At 45.0% G+C, this 11,478-nt stretch overlaps 1 protein-coding gene across 4 annotated transcripts; it reads right to left on the bottom strand.

Moving 5' to 3' along the window:
• Positions 1–8: 8 nt before the first annotated feature.
• Positions 9–11,125, bottom strand: LOC117964488 (calcium/calmodulin-dependent protein kinase type 1G-like). 4 transcript variants are annotated; one of them, XM_059003972.1, is made up of 13 exons: positions 10,970–11,125; positions 8,513–8,630; positions 6,104–6,232; positions 5,564–5,638; positions 5,110–5,248; positions 4,548–4,671; positions 4,162–4,237; positions 3,793–3,905; positions 3,141–3,219; positions 2,483–2,570; positions 1,892–2,214; positions 1,298–1,424; positions 9–1,079 (listed from the first exon to the last, which is right to left on the bottom strand). In XM_059003972.1, the coding sequence occupies exons 2-12, from the start codon at positions 8,602–8,604 to the stop codon at positions 1,337–1,339; spliced, it is 1,326 nt and encodes a 441-aa protein (XP_058859955.1). In that variant the 5' UTR covers positions 8,605–8,630; positions 10,970–11,125; the 3' UTR covers positions 9–1,079; positions 1,298–1,336. The 4 variants fall into 4 exon arrangements, with proteins under 4 accessions (XP_058859955.1, XP_058859953.1, XP_058859954.1 ...); XM_059003970.1 differs by having other exon boundaries at positions 10,866–11,004; XM_059003971.1 differs by lacking the exon at positions 10,970–11,125 and adding an exon at positions 9,668–9,821.
• Positions 11,126–11,478: the final 353 nt, after the last annotated feature.

The following is an 11,478-nucleotide window of genomic DNA, read 5'->3' as shown; positions in this document are numbered from 1 at the left end:
CCACTCAGTATATAGTACAGGACGATGCTTTATTCATGAGAGGAGATATACAGCACTCCTGTTTAAACATGTTACAGCACAAGAACACACAAAGCATGACACACTGTGCTTCTGATAACCCAGTTGTGGATTACAGTACATTCTCTCTTACACAAATATATATCACAGTTTCTAATGTAATAGCAAAGCAATGCTACTCCAGATTTGCTTTGCTTGTGTGCATGTATAGGGTGTAGCACTCCTATTCATACAGTGTGCAATAAGGGGTCTTCAGAGGGTCTGTCACACCTCATACTGCGCTAAAGAGAGCTGGAGAGGACGTTTCAACACTGACCCTCAAACCTGCTACCTTAGAAACAGACAGTCACGTTCCTGCTTATACTTGCAGCAGCTGGAGGTTATAAATGTCATGAAACTACTGAATCCTTAAAAACACCAAATGCACCGTCTGTCGAACCAGCAGGACCAGTTAAAAACCAGCACAACAGCCGTCTCTGACCAGTTTAAAACAGAGCTAGCCACCAGGACTCCGGCGTGGATCCTGAGGACGACCATAACAACACAATTATAGTTAATGTGAGATGATGTCCGAAGTAACTTCTAGTTTAAGTACAGTACTGACGAAAATCAAAATGACATTCGCTTGCATTAATATTGCAGTTACAAATCAAGCACTTTTCAGATTTATATTGAACTAACCAAGCTGCAACGTATGCAGAGGCAGCTGGGGGGAAAACAAAATCATTACTGAGACATGAATTCAAATTATATTACACTTCACATTTTTCTTAAAGTCAGTCTCATCAGGTGAAAATGCTAATATAGAGCATCAGTAGTTAGCGAACAAGAAAATAAAATGTACCCTGCCTCTGCTAGTTCCTAAACTCCTCTGGGACTCTCACAGACAATGGTATGTCGTTTCTATTACGCTAGGCACTCAGTAATCCTCTGGCGACAGGCACAGGCAGGAGGGTTTGTCTCCCCCTTTCTCCAGCTCCAGTTCAATCACACACAGCAGCCTGTGCTGGCTCTGTCCGCTTGTAAACTGTTGTGGCTCCTCCAAAACCTAGATTAGACTCCTGCAACAACAAAACAAAAACACTGTCAGCTCAGCACTCTGTCTGAGAAAAAAAAAAACAGCCAGGTGTGACTTTCTTTCACTAAGAATTAAATATCAACACAAAACTGACAGACAAGGTCTCCTACAAGTTTGAGTTTCACTGGCACAAAACGCCTGTAGTGATACTGCTGTTGCATCCATTTTACTTGAGCCTCTGTTTGCAGGGAGCTACTCTACCTGCATTGCTCAGCCCCAGTCACACGGCTGCAGGGCAGCTCACATGATGGAGCAGACTCCAGTCTGAAGCTGGCCGCTGTTATCTTTCAGCCTCCTCACTGTGATGTTCAACATCGGGGTCACAGCACTAGAGAAAGCATGGAAAATGAATGAATGCATGCATGCATGAGGCTGGTGAACTTACTGGGTGGGGTATGAGATGGAGATCAGGGATTTCTTAAGTCAAGATTTATTTTTTTCTTTATTAAGAACATCTTCAAATACGACACTGTAGTGCTGTCTAGCTGAGGGACTGGGAGGCATTGTGGTCTAGTGGTTAGAGCTGAGGGACTGGGAGGCAGTGTGGTCTAGTGGTTAGAGCTGAGGGACTGGGAGGCAGTGTGGTCTAGTGGTTAGAGCTGAGGGACTGGGAGGCAGTGTGGTCTAGTGATTAGAGCTGAGGGACTCTGAGGCAGTGTGGTCTAGTGGTTAGAGCAGAGGGACTGGGAGACAGTGTGGTCTGGTGGTTAGAGCAGAGTGACTGGGAGGCAGTGTGGTCTGGTGGTTAGAGCAGAGGGACTGGGAGGCACGCTGTAAGCCCAGTCGTGTACGTACTGGTTAATGACAGCGCTGTTGAAGTTGGTGGGATCCGATAGTGAGCTCCCGTTCTCACCGCGCAGGGAGTCAGGCGGCTCACAGTGGATGCGGAGGGGGTGGTAGTGGCTCTTTATATCGCACTGGTTGGCCGGCACAGCGATGTAGCCGTTCTTCCCCAGGTTCTGCTCAGCGCTGAGGCTCCTCTCGGGAGAGTCCTGCGGGGGAACTTCAGTGACCCGGATCACAGGAACCTGTGTGCTGGCCTGTTGGCTCCCCTCTGTGACTGTGTTCAGGTGTAGCTTCTTCATGCGGTTCACTGCAGTGGCAGCATTGAAGGCTTGCTGAAAAAAAAAAAAAACAATGGTATAAAATGTCATTGCACCATAGCTATATGAACTTCTACTGGGTTTGCCTCTACATGCTGAACATGCAGCTAAACATAGGAAAGGGGTTCTACATTACCCAAGTGATTGATACATTGTGAATTATGAATGCACTCTACCGGTATACCATAGCTTCGTTTATACAACTTGAGGGTATGAAGCTACATTTCCCTTCTTTTCTGAACTATAAACCATTTGATTTATTAAGTGACACAGTGAGACTCACTCTCCACTTCAACCTGGCGAAGTTCTTTTGGATATTCACGCTGACGGAGTAGTAGATGTCTTGGCTGCGAGCCGTCTTGCCAGAAATCCTGGGGAATGAAAGCAATGATAGGAGACCGGTTAGCTGGGAAATGGGAAGCCAGACAAAGGCTTGTATGGCAGGGCAGAGAAACGCACAGAATTCAGATTTCACATCAACTTGAAATCCCTCAAAATGAACCGTTATGCTGCAAATGTCCAGCAGGTGGCGATGGCCCACCGCATGCTTCGTGCTTGTAGACAGGCCTGGGAGCCAGCTGGCTGTAATGCTGTGTATCAGTATCAAATGTGATTTGTGCAATTTGCAGTTAAAATGTAATTGAACCTGTTCAATTTTGCATTTATTAGTCCTTCATTACTCTTGTGTTTATAACCACTTTTGGCGACCCTTTGAAAAAGTTATATAGTACGTTTCTGCATTTGTACCTGTGATTATTGCTGGGGTATTTAGAGTTAACATGTTAATGTGGGTAGTCGTTTATATTACTTTTTAGTGCAATTGTCTAACTGGCCCCAGGAGTGATCAGAACAAAGTGAGTGTCAGCAGTATGCACTGCAGAGTGTGAGGACGCGAGGCGATGGACAGGAATGCTGTCTCTCTCTCTCTCTCTCTCTCTCACCAGGGGTGTCTCAGAGCTTTCTCACAGCTGTAACGCTCCTCGGGGCTCTTGTGCATCATGTTGCGAATGAAATCCTTAGCTGTGAAATAAAAGAACGAGAAGACCGCCTTTAATATACAGCGTGTGCAACGCTCCCCTTTATAACACTGCAGCCAGGAGCAGCAGTTAAGAGGCTGTGCTATTTGCATTCCTCCTTCCTCATAAGAACGCAGGTGCTAGTGGAACGGTATGGGGAAACTTCCCATCGTTTCGGTTTGTTTAACATGTCTTTGTCAAGGGACACAAACAGTGGAGGTACTTCTAGGCTTTTGCTCACTACTTCCTGGGTCTCCAGTGAAATTCATTTCTCTTCAGAAACAAAGAGGCACCTACCCGACTCGGAGATGTTCTTCAGAAACAGAGAGGCACCTACCCGACTCGGAGATGTTCTTCAGAAACAGAGAGGCACCTACCCGACTCGGAGATGTTCTTCAGAAACAGAGAGGCACCTACCCGACTCGGAGATGTTCTTCAGAAACAGAGAGGCACCTACCCGACTCGGAGATGTTCTTCAGAAACAGAGAGGCACCTACCCGACTCGGAGATGTTCTTCAGAAACAGAGAGGCACCTACCCGACTCGGAGATGTTCTTCAGAAACAGAGAGGCACCTACCCGACTCGGAGATGTCATCCCAGAAGGGGGAGTCAAACTCGTAGCGCGCCTCCATGATCTTGGAAAACAGCCTCGACTCTGTGTCTTCATAGAAAGGAGGGTATCCACACAGCCTGGGAAACAAACTGGATCATTCAAACAGTGTGGTAATAATAATAATAATAATAATAATAATAATAATAATAATAATAATAATAATAATAAAGTATTAAGTAACAAATAGAATTCCAGCTCTACAGCTGTAGTTTCTGCCATTGTCCTCAAGGGGGCAGTGTTCATCACATTTCACTACGCTGCAGCAGAGGTGAATATCAGCTTCTCAGAGTGTCCGGGCTGGGCGGGGCTGCAGTGAAAGGTGCAGGTACTCACAGGATGTATGTGATGACTCCAATCGACCAGCAGTCAACAGCCTTGCTGTAGGGTTTCTGAGCCAGGACCTCAGGGGCTGAGAGGGAAGACAACAAACTGTCTCATAGAGCGCTGTCATCAACAGGGATCTCAGTGAACGATCTGCAGCCTGCATGAAGACTGCGTTTCACAACTCAATGAACTCCATGGCAAGAGTTTCATCGTTTATCATTAAAGTGTCTTTTAGTATTTCTGAACATGCACACTGTTCATTAGGGAGCGATCTCTTTAAACTCACCGCTTTAGATCTGCTTGTGGATTATTAACCATAAGATTCCCGTGTTCTGCTCATTTTTGGGATGAACGGAGGTTATCTGCAGCGTGACCCCCAGTTGACCCGTGCTCACCTACGTATCCCGGTGTCCCGCAGGCCGTGGACATGATGCCATTGTCCTCCATCTTGGACAGCCCGAAGTCGCTGATCATGATTTTGGAGTTCTCGTCCGGACTGTAGTACAGCAGGTTCTCGGGCTGGAGACAGAGAGAGAGAGAGAGAGAGAGAGAGAGAGAGAGAGAGAGAGAGAGAGAGAGAGAAAGAGAGAGAGAGGGGGCACTGCGTCAGAGTCACACAGCTAGCTACTCTGGACACAAACGGGGGATCAAGAGCAGGGGTGTCCAGAGTTGGCCACTCCACTCCCCGTCTTTGTTCCAAACCAGTTCTAATTGTTTAATTGAACCCTCTGTGCATTTTTTATATACAGCCACCAGGTGGCAGCAGTGTGCATAAAGAAATCCACATCTTAATGCACAGTTAGTATTTTAAAAGTTTGGCCAGCAGGTGGTGCTAAAACAGAATACAGAGCAATATTTCAGTACTTTGTTTTTTGCAGATCTGTAGCAGGTGACACCACACGACAATGTTAAAGTCCTGTTCAAGTTAAAGGGAAAGTGATTTGTGCCTCAGTGTACCTTGAGGTCCCGGTGCACAATGCCATTCCTGTGCAGGTATCCAACCGCGCTCAGGACCTGCCGAAGCACCAGGCTGGCGTCCTTCTCCGTGTAAACACCGCGTTCCAGGATCCGGTCAAACAGCTCTCCTCCCGACACCCTGGAGAGAAAGAGCGAAGCGCTCACAACTCCAGCACTGCACCCGCTCTGCAGCTGCACTCAGGAGCTGCCACAACGAATGCCTGCTTTATACATGTGATCGAAACCATTTGTTACAAAGAAACACTGGCTTCTATACTGCAGAAAGCAGCCACTCTGGTCTAGTGGTTATTTTCCCCACAGCGATTTGTCCCAGAAGAATTGCCTTTCTCCGCAGTGCAACAGCGGCTCGTTCCTTCAAAGAATAAGACAGAAGGAGGGATCCTCTGAGATAAGAAGGTGCTGTAGCTGTCAGCTCGTGGTTCTTCATACTCACAGCTGCATGGCGAGGTAGTAATGGGTTTGACTCTCGTAGAAATCCTCCAGGGCCACAACATTCTCGTGTTTGATTCTGAAATGTTAAAAAGAAACAGCCGCTGCCCACGTTAGCAACGCATTCAGAATAAAGCACAGGCAGGCAGGGGGCTAGAGAACAACAAGGAGCAGCAGCAGCAAGGTGAAGTGTAGCAAACGCAAAAGCAAGGCAAACTACAGCAAGAGTTATTCTGCAGCTGAGGAGTTGTATTGCTGTTATCCATCCGCTAGAATGCATTGCGTGAAGCGTGCAAGAATTTCTAAACAAATGTTTTATATAAATAATATATATCATTCTTCAGTGTTTCACACAAAGTGCACTGATGAAGGCACCAGCCGAAAAGTTTGACCTGAAGTCGTGCATGGAGTGTTTTTAACAAAAACCCGTTTTTACTTAGACTAGTTTTAGTACTGTGTTACAGAACTGTTTGACAAGGAGACTGGCAAAGCTGCTGGAGCTGGGTCCACTGAGAGGAGAGGAGAGGGCAGAGCGGGTACTCACTTTCTGAGGACAGCGATCTCGTTTTCTAGGTTGGCGTCGTGCATGTTCGGCATTTTCTTTATGCACTTCAGAGCGACTTGCATCCCGGTCTTCCTTTCCTTGACCAGGAAGACCTCTGAGAACGCCCCCCTGAAACACACAGCACAGCCCGGTCAGGACTGAGCAAACCAACACGCCACGCGGCACAGCCAGAGAGCCTTCACTCTTTAAATAACTGCATGCAAACATCACAAAACAGAGACAGCATGCACATGGAAATGACTGAGTGCTGCACGAACCAAATATTCGCTTGGGACTGAGCGCTCCACACAGAAATCAGGTGCTGACAAACTGGTGATTCACTGGTGTGTGATTTGTGGATCCTGTCATTAGTAAGTTTCAAAACGTTTGCACAACTATATCACATGTATGAAAGTAAATGAAAAAGTATGTATCAATCTCTTATATAACAGAAACCGGGAAGGATTCAGAGGCTCAGTGGGGAGAGGGCTATACACAGAGGGACAATCCAGACTGAAAACAGCCAGCCTGACCACTGCCCTGGAACTGCATTCGGAATGACATTACAGCCCTCAAACTCTGAGAGTAATGATCGAATGACAAATACATGCGATGCATTACGACAGCTTCCTGCTTCCATTACTGCCTGCAGCACTAGGAGGTTATCAATGACAGCGTTAAACACTATACCTGAATACACCCTGAAATGAACAGGTAAAAATCAAACCCAGCCTCTCCCTCCCCCAGAAGGAGAGGTGTGTATATATAACTAGAACAGTCTTAAGCACTGCAATCCCTTAAGATGTTCCTTCTGCTAATCGTCTCTGCTCTGGTGTCACCGACTCGATAAGACGATCACTGTCTTGTAATCTATTTGCACCTGTCCTTGCTATTTCTACAGCAATGTTAGTCTTGAGACGGGTGGCAGTTCGCTGACAGGTGGTTTAAAAAGCCACACCCTATAAAAGCTGCATTTCCCTGTTGCGAGGCGAGAACAATCACAGCGGGCGAGATCCGACTGATTTGAAACTGTAATAAAATCAGGTAGACAACACTCCCCCCCGCCTCGCCTGATAGAGGACTAACACAGATCTCTCAGCTGGCAGGTGCTTAAGTACCCACGACTGTTGAAATCATTAATGAATTAGGAACAATCAAGAGTCTACACATTTAAAAGCAAAATAAGACTAAACAAGCGTTTCTGTTTTTACAGGGGCATCGTGCTCAGTGCTCAAGAGGCCATGTGGGACGAGCAGCAATTTCTAAATCTGCATGAGTCAGAGTTTCGTCAGGGTTACATTACACTGCAACTGCATAACAGGAATTACAAAATGATGTAATGCAGTCCTAATCCTGTCATTAAAATGGATTATCGTGTGGTATTTAAATACAGCAGTGGGGTTTAGTTATTCATTTTATCCTAAATGATAAACTGTTTTAAACAGCTACTCTATACACTGTATAAATCCTAATAAGTAATTAAGAAACGAGCGTCTGAAATTGATGCTACCCTGCATAAAGTATTCAAATTTTTTTTCACTTTAATTAATTTTCTAATTAATGACTGATCAATAAAGTAAAATGAAGCATTTGGAGTAAAGATTCTTCTGCAAGTCATTATTTATTTATTTATTTATTTATTTATTTATTTATTTAAGTGGTATACCAAAATAAGACCAGCCTCTTTTAATTATGTATTTAAATTCTGAAAAACAAAGTCTGAAATCCCACTTCTTGGAAGTTTTCCAGTCTCTTCCTGAGATCAGTCCTTCATTGCCAGGATCCCCGAGCCAGGTTGACTGGTTATTGAAAAGGTATTATCGGGGACACTTGATTGGGAGTGACAGTCACTCAGTGTGTCCCTGCAGCGCAGTGTGTCCCTGCAGTGCAGTGTGTCCCTGCAGCACAGTGTGTCCCTGCAGTGCAGTGTGCTACACAGCCACTGAGCCTCCACGGGTATCAGACAGTTAAAGATCACAGTGGTGTTGGCAACTCCTTTTCCCAGGGTGTTGTGAAGAAGTCTCAGATAAATCCAATAATGGCATCTGGCACTTCCCTAACGAGATAGCAAGCTCTATTATTTTTAAATGCTGTGTTTTAGCCAGGAATCTGGTGGATTAGTGTCATTTCTGGGGTCCCGGATATAGACAGTATAACCGCCTGCACCATATAATTCTGCACTAGTGACCCTGGGCCGCTGGAATTCAGTCCCACCAAAGATATTCTGTCTGCTTGCTTTACTCATTTCAGAAAACATTTTGTCAGTCCAGATTGTCATCAGTGCAGGTCAGGCCAGCTATAATGTTATTATAGAGCCATGTTAAATAAGTTCCTCTATTAACATGCCGGTAGACAGTTCTGGGAAAGCACTGCAGTAAACGTGGGGTGATTCTCCTGCACTGTACTTACGATCCGAGCATCTCCAAGAACTCAAAGGTGTCCTGGATGTTATCCGTCATTTTCTTCCAGGACCGGCTGTCCTCTCCTTCTTTGCGACCCATCTTGTCCTGAGGCTTCACAGGGAATTCTACCGAGAGGAGTAGAAAAGGAGGAACGGGGGATTATTTACACAATGACCCTGTTTTATTCTGACCTCGCCAGTTTGTGTGGCAGCGGAAAACAAGTCTAGCAGTAGACTATCAAATGTCGCTTTGTGTAGCCGTTCACTCCTGCTAAACTGCATTTGAATGTCTCATTCCAGCCGAGGCTGTGCCCTTTCAGCTCCATAGCGTGGCATCTGATAGGAAGGGTGAAAGGCTGCAGTGTCACGTGAGCTTCTGGAAAACAATGGGAAACTAGCTGCGGCGAAATGAACTGATAACAAGTCACAGACTGCAGGAAAGAAGAAAAAAGACTCAGCTCAATACTGGAGCCACGGCGTACAGGTAACAAGCTTATTAAACTCATAGTAAAACCAGGAATGGATCAAACTGCTATGCAAGGGGGGTCTTATCTCCATTCCTGAACTGTAATCTCTTGAGGCATACTCTCCGCAGACACTGAAGCAAGGAGAGGCTGCACCTCAGCTGGGCAATCCTTAAAACAAGAGCTTCTCATTGCACACTCTTCCACTGCCATGGCAAGCCCAAGTCTACCTTTATATAACTGTGTGCAAGCCTCCCAGCTTCTTAAAACAACAAACTCCGCTTTAAAAGCATTAGCTCAGCCTCTTACCCTATCTGAGATGGCCCCTTCAGTTACAGAAGGAATTAGCATGCTCTTGATCTGATTTCACACAGTGTACCAAGCGACACATCTAACAAAAATACAGAGTGACTCATTCACTGTGGTTCAAACTGATTCATCCATGTCCATCCTTAGAAACGTTTAGCATAACAAAAGCATTGCAAAGAGTAATAACGCAGTGAAAGCATGGGAAAGCATTGCAAAGAGTAATAACGCAGCACAGTGAAAGCATGGGAAAGCATTGCAAAGAGTAATAAAGCACAGTGAAAGCATGGGAAAGCATTGCAAAGAGTAATAAAGCACAGTGAAAGCATGGGAAAGCATTGCAAAGAGTAATAAAGCACAATGAATACCGAATACTGAATATAGCAATAATACCGCTATCTGTTGTCATTGGCAATCCCGGAGGTCCGGCTGCAGCCAGGTGTTGCTGTTACTGTCCCTGTGAATACCTGTTCGCTAACACCTGAGTGTGCTGACAGCGGGTTCTGAAGCTAAGCCTATCAGGTAACACCTGTGCAATCAGTTATTAACAAGCATAACTGTAGCAGCAGGGAAACGAAAACCCTATTTAATACAGATCTTCAAGTGCCATGTGTTGGGGTTTCTGCAGTTTAGCATCATTCATGCACGTGGAAAATAAACTGAGCGTTGTTACAATAATAATAATAATAATAATAATAATAATAATAATAATAATAATAATAATAATAATAATAATAATATGTACGTTTTATAAATGCCCAAAGCTAAAATGTACAATTAAAACCTTTCAAAACCCTTAAGAATTGAGCAGAACCCGTTTGCTGTCTTTTCTAGAAAGAATCGCCGGTGCGGAGCAGGCTCGAGATGTTTTTGCGCGAGCGGATTGCAAGCAATCAAACTGTTCCCATGGAAACCAACAACAGGATCAGAATTATTCTTAACCGCGTATCGAGTCAAAAACTAGATGGATTTCTTTACTTACACAGTTATATACCTAACAAGAGTCGTTGTGAAATCCACGCACAGAGGAACGTTGTTATAATGTGTACAATGGATGAATACGGGGTTTGGTTTAAGCATTGCCGGTAATTAGTTTAGTTCGAGTCTGTATACCCATCGCTGCATTACAGTACTGGAAATATAACCACACCAGCAAATAAAACAATATAATAACAATAACAAACTAAAAGTGCACTGGTTGCATTATCAAACCCCCAGAAAATCCCCTAAGAACAGCTTCTTCAAACGAGAACTACAATCCAATCAAACAGTCCGAGAACAAAACACTTACTAAAAGCTAAACTGACTTCGCATTACTATAACTGTCCTTTCTTCAAACCCCACCAAACTTGCACTGTTAAAACACCTCTATTAAAAAAATAATAAAAAAAAAACATATCGCATTCTTACTGCAACCAAGTCATGACCTTGCATTTGCAAAAGCAACTTAAAATGACCCATTCCCTCGTGGTGATTGATGAAAACAGGGTTCTGTACCCCTGAATGACACACCCGTCCCGAGTAATGAGCATCGATCCGTATTGCACTGAAGACACCTCCTGCAGTACAAACTAAAGCTCTCTTACATTACCTTTGCTAGGGAGTAACATGCGTTCAGATTTCAAGCTCGGTTCCTGCCGGCCGCCTTCAGCGCAGTTCTGTGAATGGGTCTAATGAAGGAAGCTTTTCGCTTACCTAGAGACACGAAGCGCCTGTCGCACCGTGTGCTGCCTCTGACTCGCCTGTCCCACCCAGTCAGGTCTGAGGAGATCGGAGCGTGAACTGTATATATCAAACACGCCGGGGATTAAGAACGAGGTGGGGACCAGCTGGCTAATTTGCGATCTGCCAAGAGATGAACAAACAGGTTGTTATATAAAGAGCTCAAAGGAGCACAGCCCTTATATAGACACGCTCTTTAAGGATATGGCTGTATTGTTTGTTACTAATGTTGTAACGGCGTTTTATTCAACGGTGAAACAGTTGGTGCAAATTGCACTTTGATGCAAATACCTCGATCAAGTTGGACCTATAAACCCATGCTGAATAACGGCATGCACCAGCCTGGCAGAATGTGAACTGTTTCACAGAACTCTACAACGATCGCCTGCATTCATGTTTGTAGAGAGTGTAATCTCAACTCACCGACAGGGGGCACCATTCACAACGACAGTGCTTTGCACCACACCGCCGGCTGCACTGTT

The sequence above is a fragment of the Acipenser ruthenus genome, chromosome 29 (assembly GCF_902713425.1).
Source record: "Acipenser ruthenus chromosome 29, fAciRut3.2 maternal haplotype, whole genome shotgun sequence".
NCBI classification, from domain to species: domain Eukaryota; kingdom Metazoa; phylum Chordata; class Actinopteri; order Acipenseriformes; family Acipenseridae; genus Acipenser; species Acipenser ruthenus.
Note: the sequence above shows the minus strand (reverse complement) of the source record. Positions and strands in the feature narration are given on the sequence as shown.

Bases quoted from the DNA above. Each gene is read 5' to 3' on its own strand.
- LOC117964488 (XM_059003970.1), bottom strand. The intron at 5,639-6,103 runs GTGAGTACCCGC...TTAACATTTCAG, and splicing joins GAGATCGCTGTCCTCAGAAA to AATCAAACACGAGAATGTTG. The intron at 2,571-3,140 runs GTGAGAGAGAGA...TTCATTCCCCAG, and splicing joins AAAGCTCTGAGACACCCCTG to GATTTCTGGCAAGACGGCTC.